The sequence below is a fragment of the Mobula hypostoma genome, chromosome 18 (genome assembly GCF_963921235.1).
Source record: "Mobula hypostoma chromosome 18, sMobHyp1.1, whole genome shotgun sequence".
NCBI lineage: Eukaryota > Metazoa > Chordata > Chondrichthyes > Myliobatiformes > Myliobatidae > Mobula > Mobula hypostoma.
In genome coordinates, this window is record NC_086114.1 from 19,385,313 (window position 1) to 19,403,213 (window position 17,901).

The 17,901-nt window shown below is 42.3% G+C and overlaps 1 protein-coding gene across 2 annotated transcripts in view; it reads right to left on the reverse strand.

Annotated features, from left to right (window-relative positions):
- Window positions 1–12,795: 12,795 nt before the first annotated feature.
- The window catches only part of LOC134358170 (very long chain fatty acid elongase 5-like), a 50,613-nt gene continuing 45,507 nt past the window's right edge, over window positions 12,796–17,901 (reverse strand). The window contains exon 4 of one of the 2 annotated variants that reach the window (XM_063070171.1): window positions 12,796–16,669. In XM_063070171.1, the coding sequence (XP_062926241.1) occupies window positions 16,115–16,669 (555 nt within the window). In that variant the 3' untranslated portion in view covers window positions 12,796–16,114. The remainder of the gene's footprint in view (window positions 16,670–17,901) is intronic. The other variant, XM_063070170.1, reaches the window with a different exon arrangement.

The following is a 17,901-nucleotide window of genomic DNA, read 5'->3' on the forward strand; positions in this document are numbered from 1 at the left end:
TTTTTGTTGCAACAACTAAAATGACTATGTTTTGATCCACATCAAAATACTAATTATACACTCAAACTGTCACTTCCCATCTTTTTGTCTTCCAAACACTGCAGCTCCACACTCAAAGAGTTTTAGGAACAACTTCCTCCCCGCTGCTATCAGGTTTCTGAACAGTCTATGAACCCATGAACATTACCTGATTATTCCTCTTTCTTCTCTGCTCTTTAATTTTTTTTTGTCGTTTATACTCATTTTTATGTCTTTGCACTGTACTGGTGGGACAAGAAAACAAATTTTGCGTCATATGAGCCAGTGATAATAAATCATATTGTGAGCTCTTGCTCTAAAATGACTTCCACAAATTAATTTTCTACAGCAATTTTGCCAATCATAATTTCCAGATTTTATGTTGTTTCAGGAATTGCTCAGATGAGCACACTGTGGCATTCGAAGAGCTTCTTTCTTTTCAATAAGTTTTTATTTAATTGCCTGAGAGGAAGCCAAACATAGTTTCATTGTACCTATATATAATGACAATAAAAATCATTCCATTCAATTCAATTCAATTCAAGCAGCAAGATCACCCTTGACAAATATTACATCTAGCATCCAGAAACAGTGAGTGCCAGCAATGAAACATTGTCTATTAAGAGCAATTTGAAACTAGCTATGGATGCTCTAGGCCAGGGGTTCTAACCTTTCTATGCCATGGACTCCTACCATTAACAGAGGGGTTTGTGAACACCAGGCTGGGAACCTCTGCTGTAGGGAATTGAGTTCAAGAGCCATGACGTAATGATGCAACTCTATACACTAAAACACGAGGAAATCTGCAGATGCTGGAATTTCAAGCAACACACATAAAAGTTGCTGGTGAACGCAGCAGGCCAGGCAGCATCTCTAGGAAGAGGTACAGTCGACGTTTCAGGCCGAGACCCTTTGTCAGGACTCAAGATTTATTCCAGCATCTGCAGATTTCCTGGTGTTTGCGTTTTTAAATTCTCTACTGTGAAGCCTCTTCCGGTGATGCCTACACTGACGAAGTTTAAATCTTCTCTTCGACGGGAGTTCAGTGAACCATCTCTCACTGCTCCCCATCTGTAATTTCTTCGGCTCTTTGAGTCCTGACGAAGGGTCTCGGCCCAAAACGTCGACTGTACCTCTTCCTAGAGATGCAGCCTGGCCTGCTGCGTTCACCAGCAACTCTATACATTCAGTGGCACCTTTATTAGGTGCACTTGTACACCTGCTCATTAATGCAAATATCTAAGCAGTCAATCATGTGACAGCTGCTCAAAGCATTAAAGCATGAAGACACGTTCAAGAGGTTCAGTTGTTGTTCAGACCAAACATCAGAATGGGGAAGAAATGTGATCTAAGTGACTTTCATCATGGAATCATTGTTGGTGTCATATGGGGTGGCTTGAGCATCTCAGAAACTGCTGATCTCCCGGGAGTTTTCACACACAACAGTCTCTAGAGTTTACAGAGAATGGTGCAAGAGACAAAAAAAACACATCCAGAGAGCAGCAGTTCTGTGAGCAAAAATGCCTTAATAGGTCATCTTATTCAGTACACCTGTACACCTGCTCCTTAATGCAAACACCATGCCTATAAAAATTATTCAACTCCACTCTCCCCCCACCACCAGAAGATTTCATGTTTTATTGTTTTACAACATTGATTCACAGTGGATTTAATTTGGCATTTCTTGACACTGATCACCAGAAAAAGACTCTTTTGTGAAGTGAAAACAGCTCTCTACAAAGTGATCTAAATTAATAACAAATATGGCATAGCTGTAAATCTGCCTAGAACAACTGTCTCAAAAACTGAGTGACCGTGCAAGAAGGGGACTAGTGAGGGAGGCCACCAAGAGACCTATGACAGACAGCTCTGGAAGCGTTACAAGCTTCAGTGGCTGAGCGGGGAGAGACTGTGCATACAACTGTTGCCTGGGTGCTTCACCAGTCACAGCTTTATGGGAGAGTGGCAAAGAGAAAGCCATTGTTGAAAGAAACTCACATAAAATCTCAGCAAGAGTTTGCCAGAAGGCACGTGGGAGACTCAGCTGAAAGAAGCTTCTATGGTCTGATGAAACCAAAATTGAGCTTTTTGGCCATCAGACTAAACCACACATCATGAAAAACACACTACCTACATGGTAGGGGTTGCATCATGCTGTGGGGATACTTCATTGCAGCAGGCCCTGGAAGGTTTGTGAAGGTAGAGGGTAAAATGAATGCAGCAAAATACAGTAAAATCCTGGAGGAAAACCTGATGCAGTCTGCGAGAGAACTGCGATTTGGGAGGTTTGTTTTTCCAGCAAGACAATGACCACAAGCATAAACCCCAAGCATAAAACTTCCAAGGGCCTTTATCTCAAAAAGGATTTATTACCATTGGAGATGGTCCAGAGGAGGCTCACAAGGATGCTTCTAGGAATGAAGGGGTTAACATATGAGGACCATTTGGCAGCTTTGGGCCTGTACTTACTGGAATTTAGATGAATATGGTGGGGAGGATCTCATTGAAACCTACCGAATGTTGAAAGGACTAGTTCGGGTGGGTGTGGAGAGGATGTTTCCTATGGTGCAGGGGTATCCAGAACTAGACAGCACAGCCTCAAAACTAATGGGCAACCCTTTAGAACAGAGGTAAGGAGGAATTTTTTTAGCCAGAGGGTAGTAAATGTGGAATTCTCTGCCACAGTCTGCGATGGAGGCCAAGTCTATGTGTACATTTAAGGTGGAATTTGATCGTTTCCAGATTGGTCAGGGCATCAAAGGATAGGGCAAGAAGACAGATGTATGGGGTTGAGTGGGATCCAGGATCAGCCATGATGGAATGGCGGAGAGGATTTGATGGGCTGAATAGCCTAATTTTCCTCCTATGCCTTATGGTCTTACGGTCTTATAGAGGGGTGAATACTCTTCACAGGCACTGTACCTAATCAGCCAATCACATTGCAGAAACTCAATGCATTAAAGCATGCATACAAGGTCAAGAGGTTCAGTTGTTATTCAGAACAAACATCATAATGGGGAAGAAATAAGGAGGGGAGGAGAAGATGGCAGCGCGACGCAGCACACGTGGCCGCTCCGAAATGATATCAGTATTTGTTAAGTAGGTACCGTGCACAATCCTGATTTGATGGAGACAGACGTGAGAAGCACGGAGGAACATCTGGAGAAACTTCTGAAATGCCTGCTTCGCTGCCGCTGATACTGCGCGATCGAGAATCTCTGGAGGGGAAGGCCCCAAATCCTCGGCTTTGCCTATTGCCTGTTGCCGGGGCCGGGGTCGAAGCGCTCGGCAGAGATGGTGCTCGGTGCTCAGTGTCAGAGGGCTGGTCGGAGGCTCGAAGTTTTCGGACGGACTCAAGAGTCGGCTGTGGTCGGGTGCTTCCAGGGTGCTGCATCGGAAAGTTTGCGGTGCTGGAGGTTCATGACAGGAAGAGAGTTTCTCCCTTCTACTGTCTGTATGAGATGATGGGACTTTTGAGAGACTTTGAGACTTTTTTTTTACCATGCCCGTAGTCTGTTCTTTATCAAATTACGGTATTGCTTCGCACTGTTATAACTATATGTTATAATTATGTAGTTTTTGTCAGTTTTTTTAGTCTTGGTTTGTCTTGTGTTTCTGTGATATCATACTGGAGGAACATTGTATCATTTCTTAGTGCATGCATTACTAAAGGATAATAAAAGAGGACTGCGTGTCCTCATAATCTAATCTAATAATCTAAATGTGATCTAAATGACTTGGAATGTGGAATGATTTTTGGTGCTAGACAAGGTGGTATGAATATCTCTGAAACCACTGATCTCCTTGGACTTTCATGCACAACAGTCTCTAGAGTTTACAGAGAATGGTGTGAAAAACAAAGAACAACCATTGAGCAGCAGTTCTTTGGATGAAAATGCCCTCTTCATGAGAGAGGTCAGAGGAGAATAGTCAGACTGGCTCAAGCTGACAGGAAGGCGACAGTAACTCAATTAACCACGCATTACAACAATGGTGTGCAGATGAGCATCTCTGAATGCACATCACATCGAACCTTGAAGTGGATGGGCTACAGCAGCAGGAGACCAGGAATGTCAGAACATCAGAACAAGGCCGACGTCAGAACAGCTTTCAAAACGGTGTACCCTCACAAGCTGTCAGGCCCACATTTGGTACCTGGTGGGGCTCTGAAAATTTGTGCCAACCAACTGGCAGCAATGTTCAGGGATATCTTTAAAGTCTCACTGCAGCAGTCAGAGTTTCCCACCTGCTTCAAAAGGGTGACAACCATACCAGTGTCCAATGACTATCACCCAATGGCACTCACATTTACTGTGATGAAGTACTTTGAGAGATTGGTTATGACTAGAATCAACTCCTGCCTAAATACTTACCTGGACCCACTGCAATTTGCCCTTGACTGCAATAGGTCTACGGAGGATGCGATTTCACTGACTCTCCAAGGCCACCTGGACAATATTCTTACTTATGTCGGACTTCTGTTTATTGATTACAGCTCATCTTGCAACACAATTATACCATCAGTGCTAATCAACAAGCTCCAGAACCTGGGCTTTGTGACTCCCTCTGCATTGACTACCTCACTGGGAGACCACAATCTGTGTGGATCAAAATTAACATCTCCTCCTTGCTGACATCAAGTACGTCAAGGATGTGTGCTTAGCCCACTGCTCTACTCTCTCTACACCCATATCTGTGTGGCTAGTGTTACGAGAATACACATAAAATTAAGATGTTTGCTGGCCTGGGCTAGCATCAGTGGCATCAGCAGTTGGTCTGCCACCTGCCCTCAGGGGAAGGAGAGATAAGGAACAATGGAGCAGCGTCTGGAGATGTGTAATGAAGGGATGTGGGAGGGAGAGAGCTGTCTGGAGCGGCTCCCCCCTTTGAACCCTGAACTGTTTGAAGTGATGGACAGGCGATACCCCAGCAGGGGGATAAAAAGGGACAGGTTCGCTAAGACAGACACACACGCCACCCGAGGTAACGAGACCCTGGAAGCGGTGCGCCTCTCACGAGTGATGAGAAGTACCGGACAACGCACAGGGTGGAAAGGTACGATCAGCGGGAACCCGGTGTGTGTCCGCCCTTGCCTGGGTGCCGGGTTCACTGCAGAGGATCGACCGCATCTGGAGGAGGGGTCACAGTCGGTGACCTCAGGTGACATCACCAAGGACCCGCCCAAATGCTGTTTGTGAGCCATCCCGCTGGTCTGTGAGTGAAGCTGTTCTGAATGATCAGTTGTTCCTGTTCTATCTCTGTCTCTCTTCCCCCACCTTGTCCATCGCCCTGGCAACGATTACTGCGAACTGAACTACAAACTGAACTGAACTTTGAGTCATTTTGAAATTGGTCATTTAACCCCTAGACAACGATAGAGCTTGATTGATGCTGTTATCTTAATTCTGTGCACATGTGTGTTTATCATCACTGAACTGTTGCATTTATTATCCTTTCGATTACTGTGTTGCTTGTTTCTTTAATAAAACTTTCTTAGTTCTAGTACTCCAGACTCCAACTGAGTGATCCATTTCTGCTGGTTTGGCAACCCAGTTACGGGGTACGTAACACTAGGCACAGCTTAAACACCGACTATAAATTTGCTGCTGACACAACTATTGTCGGCAGAATTTCTGATGGTGATGAGGAGGCGTACAGGAGCGAGATAGATCAGCTGGTTGAGTGGTGTCACGGCAACAACCATCAGTAAGACCAAGGAATTGAAGGTGGACTTCAGAAAGGGCAAGTCAAGGGAACACACACCAGTCCTGATTGAGGGAGTAGCAGTGGAAAAGGTGAGCAGTTTCAAGTTTCTGGGTGTCAACATCTCTGAAGATCTATCCAGAGCCCAACATATTGATGCAACTTCAAAGAAAGTACAACAGAGGTTATATTTCATCAGGAGCTCCAGGAGATTTGCTATGTCACCAAAGACACTCGCAAATTTTTTACAGATGTACTGTGGAAATATTCTAACTGGTTTCATCGCTGTCTGGTACAGAGGGAGCACTGCACGAGGTCAGGAAAAGCTGCAGAACGTTGCCAACTCAGTCAGCTCCATCATGGGCACCAGCCTCCCCAGCACTGAGAACATAGGACCCCATCAGCAGCACATACCCTCTTCTTTTTACTGCCATCAAGGAGGTACAAGAGTATTTAACTTTTCAGGAACAACTTCTTCCCCTCCCATCATCAGATTTCTAAATGGACCATGAATCCAGGAACACTATCTCACTACATATTTTCCTCTCTTTTTGCACTTTTTATTTCATTTAATTCTTTTAACATATGTATACTTACTGTAATTTATAGTTTTTTAAATCATTGTGTATTGCACTATACTGCTGCAGCAAAGCAACATATTGCATGATATACGCCAGTGAAATTAAACTTGATTTTGAGTCTGACATACATTCAGTGGCCAATTTATTAGCTACACAAGGTGCCTAATAAAAGTTGCCACTGGTGAAAATGTTTGCATCATTCTGATATAAGTGCAATAAATTGTGCTTTTTGATTTCAGTGTAAAAACTAATGAATTCTTTGGATTATTAAACTAAATTCATCGCTAAACATCTTAATCTTTGCTTATACATAAGTGTTTCTGCAGGTACTGGAAATCCAGAGCAACACACACAAAATGCTGGAGGAGCTCAGCAGGTCAGGCAGCATCTACGGAGGAGAATAAAGAGTCGATGTTTCGGGCCAAAATCCTTCATCAGGATTGGGAAGGAAGGGGGCAACGGCTAGAAGAAGAAGGTAGGGAGGGGTAGAGAAAAAGTTGGCAGGTGATAGGTGGGTGTTTGGGGAAGGGGGGATGAAATAAGCAGCTGGGAAGTGATAGTGGACAAGGTCAAGGGCTGAAGAGAAGGAATCTAATAGGAGATGAGAGTAGACCATGAGAGAAAGGGAAGAAGGGGCTCCAGGGAAAGGTGATGGGTTTTGTAGCTATTTCTTCTTTGGTCTGTCTCTTCTATTCCCCACAGAATGTGAGTTGACATGTAAATATCCCTAAATGTATGCTCAGGTCAGAACATTTAGGCAGTGAAAGTAATTAGATATTGGACCAGATTTTTATTAACCTGGAGCTTAGTAAGTCTATTAATAATGAAAGTGGAAAGTGTAATTATGTCAGTCATCGACTGCAAAATCCATACCTGCTATCACCTAATTAATAAATAATAGTTCCTAGATAACAAACTAACATTACTCATCTGTCCTAGACTTCAGTTCATCTATTCCTGATGCAAGGTTTCAACTCAAAATGTCGACAATTCCCTTCCTTCCACAGAATCTGTTTGACCCACTGATTTCCTCCAGTCATTTGTTTGTTGCTCAGGATTCCAACATCTGCATTCTCGTGTTTCCAGACCAACTTCTCTTGTGCTTAAATCAATACAATTTTAACTGAAGTTAGAAGTATATCATTTATGCTGGCTTGTGTCTGTTTTGATCAACCATTTCCAAAACAGGAAATTTAAAAATGAATAATTTGGTGTGTCTGAGGAAATTTCATTTGCACAGAAAATGTACATGAAGTCAAATGCAATGTTAGCATTCATTTTGAGAGGACTAGAATATAAAAGCAACAATGGAATGCCAAGGCTTTAGAAGTCACTGGCCAGACCACACTTTGAGTATTGTTACTTGTTTTGGAACCTTTAAGAAAGGATGTGCTGGCATTGGAGAGGGTCCAGAGGTATATGGGGCATTGGACGGCTCTGGGCCAGTACGCACTGGAGTTTAGAAGAATCAGAGAGCATTCTCATTGAAACCTATCAAATATTTAAAGGCCTAGATAGAGTAGACGTGGAGAGGATGTTTCAGATAGTTCAGAGTCTAGGACCAGAGGGCACAGCCTCACAATAGAAGGACATCCCCTTAGAATAGGGATGAGGTTTAAGTGAGGAGTGCATGTATCACTTGGTAGCAATTAATGTATTTTTACAGATGACCATAATCAATTCTTTAAATGAACAAGAATACTTAATCAAACGATATATAAACAAGATTACTCAAATATTATTGAAATATTAACTAGACAACACTCCTTGCTTAGCTATAAAATCCAACTCAATAGAGAATGCATCAAGAATATACACCGAATACTATGTATATATACAACTACTATTTACAGACATCCACAGCATAGTAAGTTTTCAAATTGTCCCATTCAGATTTAAAGATTTAATCACTGTGCAGGATTTCTCACTCTTGTGGTATAATATCTTTCCTGACAAGAGGGATCACTCTGCTTGACAGGAAAGACTTGAGGTTTTGAAACAATCTCAGGTTTTGGGGTCTCCTGTGTGGTGATTGTAGGAGTAGACTCTGAGACTGTAGGAAATGGTTCTGATAGTGGTAGCCATCTTTCTTCTTCCTTTTTTGTCTTCTAGTTTGTGCATCTTGATCTTGGGAAGGTGCATTTAGTTCACTGACACATTTTTTTATTAATTTTTTATTGTTCCCTTTATGATCTGATCTCTCCTCTTGGTTTCCTCATCCACAACACCATCTGATTAATCCTCTGTTTTTGTATCTCCATTGACTGCTTCCTGTTTGGCCTTTGATTGGTCCAGCTGGGATTTCATTATAGCATCTAATTTTACAAGAAGCTTTTTGTCTCCCACTTGAAGTTCACACAATAACCTTAATGTACTCAGGGTATATTCTGGTTCTTTAAACTCACAAAAGCTGAATCCTTGCAACTTTCCTGAAGCTTGTTGAACTCTCTTCCAGCTTAAAACCATGCCACATTTCGCAAGCACCTGCCTGATTGACATATGAGAAGCTTTCACAGATATGTTGCTACAAAAACTGTTGTAGTGGGACTCTGCTTTTGTCACTTTCACAATTCCTCTGAGCAGCATGGTCCTTCCCTAGTCTGTATACTTTCCAACCAGAGGCACAGAGGTTGGCACCAACACATGCTTGTGTAATGGTTCATGGTGTTCAACATGGAGGCAGTTGTGCCATCATCCAGTAGATTTCTTAATTTGCTTTCATATGGCTTCAATGCAGGGGACGTTGCATTGAAATTGTGGATGAATCTCCTATCAAATTGTAGTTGTCTCAGCTAATCATGCCCCACCAATGCTGGTCTTCCTGTTTTAACCACATACAAGCTCAATGTGACTTGTTGGTTGTTCTATTTCACTGTTATAGATGTCATTCCCGCGGGAGTGATCTTTTCTCCAGTATAAGTTCTTAGTTGGATATCTGCAGGCTTCAGTTTAGTATCTTTGAAATACTGTTCAAACTTATTTTGTGGAATGACTAAAACAGCTGAACCAGTGTCTAATTCCATTTTTAAAAACTTGCTGTTCACTTCTAGCGTAAGCTATGTTGCTTGTTTATTATTAAATTTCACACTTTAAATCTCAAGGCTACACAGTCCTGTGTCACTCTTATCATTATCAGATTTTTCATTAACAGCCTGCAGATTTATGCTCTTTTTGAAACTGCAACTTGATGTTTTATCATTTTCTCTTCCCTGTACAGTCCTTTTTGTTTGCCTGATATTCTCTTTGTATGTGTTCAACTTTGTAGCATTTTCTGCAAGTTTCATCTTTAAATCCACATTTGCGAGTCCCTGCCACAATGGTAACACAACTTGTTCGGCCAGGCTGGCTTCTGTTTAGATGCTGAAGTTATGTTCATGCTCATTTTCATTCCTGATTCAATTGCACCTCTGTCTGCGCTTTCCATTAAAATAGCAATTTCAATTGCTCTTTTGAATGTAGGTTTTGCTTCAGCCATTTTTGAATACTTTTTTTCAAGATTCCACAAACTAAATGAACACTTAGTGTATCATTAAGCCCATTACCGAACAGACAGTGCTCAGACAATCTCTTAAATTCAGCCACGTATGCTGAAATGGACTCTCCTTTAGATTCCACTTAGGAAGCCTAAAGCATTCTGTGTTCAACAATAGCTTTGGTTCAAAATGTTCCTGCATTACTTTGACAATACCATCAAAGCTTAGTTCTGCTGGTTTGGTTGGAGCAATCATACTTCGAAGCAAATTGTATGCTTTTTTCTCCAGTCCTGCCGAAGGGTCTCGTCCCGAAATGTCAACTGTACATTTTTCCATAGATGCCGCCTGGCCTGCTGAGTTCCTCCAGCACTTTGTGTGCACTGTTTAGATTTCCAGCATCTACAGATATTCTCTTGTTTGCCTTTAAACCTAATATACTTAATTGGTACTCGCTTCTCATTGGATATTTAATTTGCTTCAAAATACTATTGAATTAGCTCAGTATACATGAGCCAATTTTCTATTGTGTAATCAAACTCATCAAACTTTCCAATGTTTCCAGCAATTTCTGCTTTTTTTTTAATGATTATTATAACCCAATTAAAGTCTGTCACGAGCCTTTGTGACCCATCAGGCCGGTGCTTATGCCAGTTTCCGTGGCGTGAAGCGACTGAGAGTACGAGACTCCCCCCCACCCTGGATAGGACGCCAGCCTATCGCGAGGTTCACCTCCAGCATTTTTGATGGTACCCATTCTCAGCTGGGTAGACTGGAGCATTATGTGGTTAAGTGCCTTGCTCAAGGACACACACGCTGCCCCGGCTAAGACTTGAACCCACAACCTTCAGATCATTAGTCCAATGCCCTAACCACTTGGCCACGTGCCATACATTATAATCCAATACTCACTCTTTATGAAACAATGAATTCTTCCATTTTCTTACTTTCTTTTTAAAACTCGTTTGTGTTTTCCCTTCTGAAGAATATGTGCTGCACTGCTTTTCTCAAACTGGACCATCTTGCTGAACATGTGGACTGCATAATCACTTGCCATTCCTCGCTGCATTTTTAAAAAATTTTGAACATCTGTAGCCATCTCGGGTTTGATTTTTAAAAAAGCCTCATTGCCAATTTTACGTTTTGTAACTTCAAAACATTCAACTAATTCAAATGAAGATACAGGAGTTTGAAAACACAGGTGTAACTTCTAATTTACTTTAAGTGAGGTGTGCACGTATCACATGGTAGTGTAATGACATATGCAATTAAGGTATTTTTACATATAACCTATAATTAATTCTTTAAACAAAAAAGAATGCTTAATCAATCAATCAATATATACACGATTGCTCAAATATTATTGAAATGTTAAATACACAACACGCAGGTTGATAGGTTCATGATTAGTCAGGGTATCAAAGTCTATGGGAAGAAGGCAGGAGAATGTGGTTGAGTGGGAAAATAAGTCAGCCATGATCAATTTTACTCCTATGTTTTATAGTACCTTATAAGGCTAAAACCACAGAAAGGTTATACACTTTACTTTAAGGAACAAAACTAAAATATAACTAATGCCAGTTGAACACTGTGTTGTAACCTGTGATAAGAAGTCTCATGGATATATCAAAAACATAATCTCTTCCCTAACTCTGCCAAATTAAGCTGATTCTGCCCTAGTTTAATCTGTATATCTTTTATATATTCATTTTCTTTCTGTTCCTTCTTCCTCCATTCAATGTGTTATATTCATCCCATAGTGTTCCCAGCCCTGTCTACAAGGAATCTGGGATCACCACCATTCATGTGAACAGCACCAGCTCTGACTTTCTCGTTGTCCTGAGATCTAAACTTCCTTTCTCAAGTTCACCTTAATAACCCTCCTCCTGTACAGCCAATGAAACCAGAACTTAACCTGATAACTTTTGCACCTCAGATTCTTTCTGCAAGACCTGCACATCTGCATCGTGAAATGTGTTGTTTCTGTTAAAAATCAACACACCCAAGTATGCGCTGGGGGCAGCCCACAAGTGTCGCCACATATTCCGGCGTCAACATAGCATGCCCCCAATGTTCAGCAGAACAACATAGGCAGAGCTAAATGAGACAACAAATCAAGCCCCTTTCCCACCCTCCCACTCACACACAGAGAAAGGCCTCCAATCCCAGGTCAGGCCACCTCCAGGCCTCCAATCCTTGGCCCCGGACTCTGATATTGGGCCTCCAACATCTAGTTCCTGGCCCAGGACTCTCAGATTCTGTCTCTGGGCCTCCACCTCTAAACTCCCTGACTTCATTCTTTGACTTTTCAGGCTTTCTATCTCTGGACTCATCACCTTGGATGTCATAGTGTTAAGCTGGTAGAGCCACCGTCTCACAGCTCCAGGAGCCTGGGTTCAGTCCTGACCTCTGGTCCTGCTTGTGTGAAGGTTGCACATTCTCCCTAAAACTGCATGCGATTCTTCCTACATCCTCAAAAAGTGCGGGTCGGTAGCTTAATTGGCTGTTGCAGATTACCCCCAGTGTGCAGGTGAGTGGTAGAATCGGGGAGTTGATGGGAAAGGGATAGAACAAAATAGTGTTAGCATAATTGGGTGTGTGATGGTTGGTGTGGACTTGATGGTCTAAAAAGCCTGTTATGAATCAGGATGAATCCAGTGACATGTTATTATATAAATCAGTGATGTCATCTCTAGTGAGCTGGTCACTTGGGGGTCTGACAACTGCCCAAGAACAGCTACATCCAATCTTGCTGAACTCGGTCAAGTTTCAGACCATGGTCAATGACGGAGACCATTCACTGCATCATTAAACCTTCAGAGATCAACCAAACAGAACAGCTTGTCATTGACTTCAGAGAATGAGGCAGTGCACATGCTCCTGTCTATGTCCTTCCCGATTATTGTGGCTCTGAACCAGTTGCTTAGAGGCATAAGAAGTTCCTCCTGCACCTTTGGGAAAAGCCCTCACTGAGCCACAGTTCTCACTGATGCCATCAAACTCACTCATTCAAGAAACACCGCTGGCTGTGTTTGATAATGTCTTTGTTTTATTGTAATTGCAATCGGACAAATCAAATGACCCTAATTAGCAACAGGACATTCACACCAAGATTTGAAACTTATATTTCATAAATCCATATATTATTTGTTGAAATTACACCAAATCATAACTGTAACTACATATATTTCTGAAATAAATTGCTGAATTGCATGAATAGTATTAACACTATATTAGAGCAGTGGTTCTTAAATTGTGGTTTGCTAGGTGAAAGTGCTACGAGCCTCAGGGGTAATCTCTGACTACCACTGACCAGCTGCTCCTCTATACTGGAGTTGTTTGCCCTCCAAGAGTGAGCGCAAATGGGCAGATCTGGGGTATCGGGAATGGGTGGAGCAACGTGCAGGGAGAAGACCCAAAATAAGACATTTTTTTAACCACTGTGCCAAATTAGTATTTTTCTGCATTAGAGCAAATGAATTGAGGCCCTCTGTTCGTCGAGGTCGACCATGGATGTTGTGTCCCAGCTCTCTATGTGATAGGCAAACCAGGGCAGTACGAAATAGAGGGCAAGCTACTGCCCATGAAGCAGGCCCTCCCTCACCATGCAGCTGACGAATCTAAAGAAATGGTTGAAATGAATACAGTTTGGAGTCAGCAGTGTCACAGGAGTTGCCAGTCAGCATCAAACTCAACTTCGGGACTCCAGCTCCGGATTTTTCCCTTGGGGTTTATTCCCGAAGCCTTCCCCTTGAGTGGGCGTAGCTGCAAGGCAGCGGAGGTTTCACATCTCTTGGAGGAGCTGCCAACCACTGCTGACGAGCCCCATCTGCCTGAAATGACTGGTTTTAAGGCGCCAGTAAACCACCTTTGCCCATCCTCCCGTCCGTAGAAATGGTTCTGCCAGGCCTGGTAGCTAGGCCACATGTGAAGGCCAGGAGCTGGAACTGGTTGTCAGAGGCTGATTGAGATGCACACTATCGGGAGAATTTAATAGATAGCTGGAGCTTATTCTCACTACTACCCTTAAGGAATCAAATGAATTATCATTAAGTAAACATTACACCAAAGGAGACTGCCAAAAGGCCAGCTCGTGCAGTCCCATAAATCCCATTCCCTGTTCTTTATCTATTGTCCTCAAGATGTTAAGAGGCATAGATTGAGTGGATAACCAGAGACTTTTACCCAGGGTGGTACTGGTTAATACAAGGGGGCATAATTTTAAGGTGATTAGAGGGAAGTATAAAGGGGATGTCACAGGTAAATTCTTTTACACAGAATGGTAAGTGTGTGGAACGGCCTGCTAGGGGTGGTGACAGAGGCAGATACACTGGAAAGATTTGAGTCTCTTAGACAGGCGCGTGGATGATAGCAAAAGTGAGGGCTATATAGGAGGGAAGGGTTAGATTGATCTTAAGAGTAGGTTAAAAGGCTGCCACAAAGTTGTGGGCTAAAGGACCTATATTGTGCTGTAATGTTCTTTGTTCTTAACTTCCTATCCATTTCTCTCCTGAAAGCTTGGATTGTTTCACAAGCTCCACCCCCTCCTGTCCCTTACCTGGTGCAATTTCCTTGTCACCTTTCACCCCTCCTCAGTCCACCAATCACCTTACAGTCTTGTCTCACCACTCTCCATCTCTTCTATACACTGGACCTCTCCATTCTCCCTTCTCAGTTCAGATGCAGGGTTTTGACTTGAAGCATCGACAGTTCTTTTGCACTCCACAGAAACTGTTCGACTCACTGAGTTCCTCCAGCAGATAGTTTGCTACAACTCCTATCCCCCTGAATCAACACTTTATGTTGGCTTGTCTTCAAATAATGGGAATTTAGTCTTCATTTTACCTCCTCTAAACCCACAGTGATCATGTATACCTCCATGAAACCTTCCCTCAACCTTGTTATTCCTTTCTGTTGATGCTGCCTGACCTGCTGAGTTCATCTAGCATTTTGTGTGTGTTATTCAAACTTGTAAGATGCAATTACAGTATATATAAATTTTAAATGAAACTACATTGCATGCCTTCTATACTGAATGGAAAGTAGGATTGGCTCTTTCTATGTACATTAAGTGTGTTAGGGATGGATATGGCTAATTTTTAAAAATATAAACATGAGAAGGTCTGCAGATGCTGAAAATCCAAAGCAACACACACAAAATGCTGGAGGAAATCAGCATGTCAGGCAGCATCTAGAGAAACGAATAAACAGTCAACGTCTCAGGCCGAGGCCCTTCTTCTGGACTGAATGGAAGAGGGAAGATGCCAGAATAAAAAGGTGGCAGGAGGGGAAAGAGGATAGCTAGAAAGTGATAGGTGAAGCCAGGTGGGACGGAAAGGGAAAGGGCTGGAGAAGGATTCAGAAAGGAGAGGAGAAGCATAGGAGAAAGAGAAGGAGGATGGGATCCAGGGGGATGTGATAGGCAAGAGAGGGGAGGTAAAATGCCAGAGTGGGGAATAGAAGACAGGAGCGGGAGGGAAAAAACTTTTAACGGGAAGGAGAAATCGATGTTCATGCCATCATGTTGGAGGTTACCCAGACGGAATATAAGGTGTTGCTCCTCCACCCTGAAGGTGACCTCATCTTGGCACAACAGCACAACAGGAGGCTATGGACCGACGTGTCGGAATGGGAATGGAAATTACAATGTTTGGCCACCGGGAAATTCAGGTGAAGTGGAGGTGCTCGACAAAGCAGCCCCCCCAATTTACAACAGGTCTCACCAATGAAGCTGCATTGGGAATGCCAAACTCTACAGACAACCCCAGCAGGTGAGGCGTTACCTCGCCTGGAAGGACTGTTTGGGGCCCTGAATGGAGGTGAGGGAGGAGGTGAATGGGAAAGTTTAACACTTGGGCTGCTTTCAGGGATAAGTGCCAGGTTACTGGGGAGGGACAAATTTTTAAAAATCTTGATTGATAATTTTAAATTTGGTTCTGAAATGAAAAAATAATAGCCATCATCACTGAAGATTTACATTTGAAAGAATTGTAAAATCTTTATTAAAATATGTTACATTTTAAAATTATATATTTATTCTAAATACAGGTCGACCTTTACTAATCCGACTACCTGTAATCCGGCTCCTTCGATAATCCGGCACTGATTCTGCTTAATGTGATCCTTCTGTAATTCGGTGTTTTCACTAATCCGGCACTCCTCAGCTCCCAGTGGTGCCGGATTAGTGAAGGTTGACCTGTAGTTACAATATTAAGGTGCAATCTATTTGAAGTTGACTTGCTTAATAGAGAACACTGAAAATCCAGTGTGTTAGACAATTAAACCAGCTCACCAAAAAGAAAAAATAATATTTAGTTCAGATTTTCTGATTTAGATACATAATTATGTAGCTTTCTTGGAATTGAAAGCTTTGAAATAGAAATTTAAGAAAAGACAAAGCATTGTAACACCATACAGAATCGCGTAAATACAGAATCCGTGAAACAGATAGCCCCACGTTGCAAGAGCCAAGTCCATAAGAAACTGAGCGATTTGTAATTGCGTCATTCTTTTTTTCCACGTGGGTCGCTGTGCTGGGTTCATCGCACTCTGACCGTAGTAAAAATACAAGATGATGTGAATAAATGAATTGACGAGCACGAACGGGGCAATGGCGGGCCACGGGTAGTAATGATAGGTCAGCTCGCTCAGAAGCAACATGCTGCAGTGATGGTAGACATGAAGAAAGGAGATCTGACGACTTCGATGCCTCAAGATCATGAAGACCGTGTCAAGCAGCTCCACGTTTTTAACAAACCAGTACATGAAGTAAGCCTGCTGCAGTTCTGAGAAGAACTCCTTCTGAAAGATGGAAGTTGCGACGCTGAGGCCGTACAGGAACAGAAGGGAGGTGTACAGGCTCATGAAGCTACAGCCCATGTTATACAATAATAGGATCTGTAGAATTTAAGAAACATAGACCGTTACAAGAACTGGTGAGCAGCAACTATTCAAATCACATACTGTGCAGCATAAAAAATGACAAGAGAACCGAATTCATTTCGCTCTCAGCAGCGTAATTAGAAAAAAAAAACATTTAAGATTGAAGACCAAGTTGACTTTTGGATTTAAAGTTATAAACTATTTAACCAGAGACATTTTTTAATCTGTTACTTCACCTACGTAGTAAAAGGTGACGTGGTAGCACAGTGGCTAATACCTTGCTTTACATTGCCAGCCAGGGTTCAATTCCTGCTGGTCCGCTGCCTGTAAAGAGTTTGTACGTTCTCCCTGTGACCACAAGGATTTCTTCTGGCTGTTTCAGTTTCCTCCCACTTTTCAGAAGACGTTGAGTTGTGGGGCATGCTATGTAGGTGCTGGAAGCATAGCTGATACCTGTGGGCTGACCAACACAACCCTCTCTGATTAGGTTTGATGCAAATGAGGCACTTCACTGTATGTTCCGATGTACATGTGGTAAATAAAGCAAATATTTAATATTAAATATCTTTCATGGCTCAGCTCACTTACCTTTGGTACAGTTTTAACTTAACAGGATAAAAAGGCAGGGATGTGATCAAAAAGATGTGTGTCTGGGTTACGCTACATACAGAATCAGCATTATCCAGGCAAAAAAATGGCTGTGGACCAAAAGCTTACTTAATCATTTATTTCTCTCTTCCTGCGATGGCTGCTTTTAAAGTTTCTGCACAACTTCAATATCTCATGCAAAATGTAAATACTCAATAGTTGGATTTCATACTTGGTTAAAAATAAACAATAAATGGCATTGCAAAACCTTGGAGTTTCTCTCTAGAATGCAAAAGGTTTGGAGGGATTTCATGGAGCCATTCCGCATTTTGAATGTCCTGATGAAGGGTCACAGTCTGAAACACTGACTGTTTATTCCTTTCCTTAAATGTTGCCTGACCTACTGAGCTCCTCTAGTATTTTGTGTGTGGTACTCACCATTTTAGATGATTTCAATACAAGCATTAAAAGATATATCAAAGAGGCATTGGCAATGTTTGGATGGAAAAAAGGAATATTGTTTATGTTAGTGGTCGCCACCAGTCGATCTTTGAGACTTTCCCCAGTAGATCCCGAAAAAAAAAGAAAAATAAATACACAACGTGAACACGAGGAATTCTGCAGATGCTGGAAATTCAAGCAACACACATCAAAGTTGT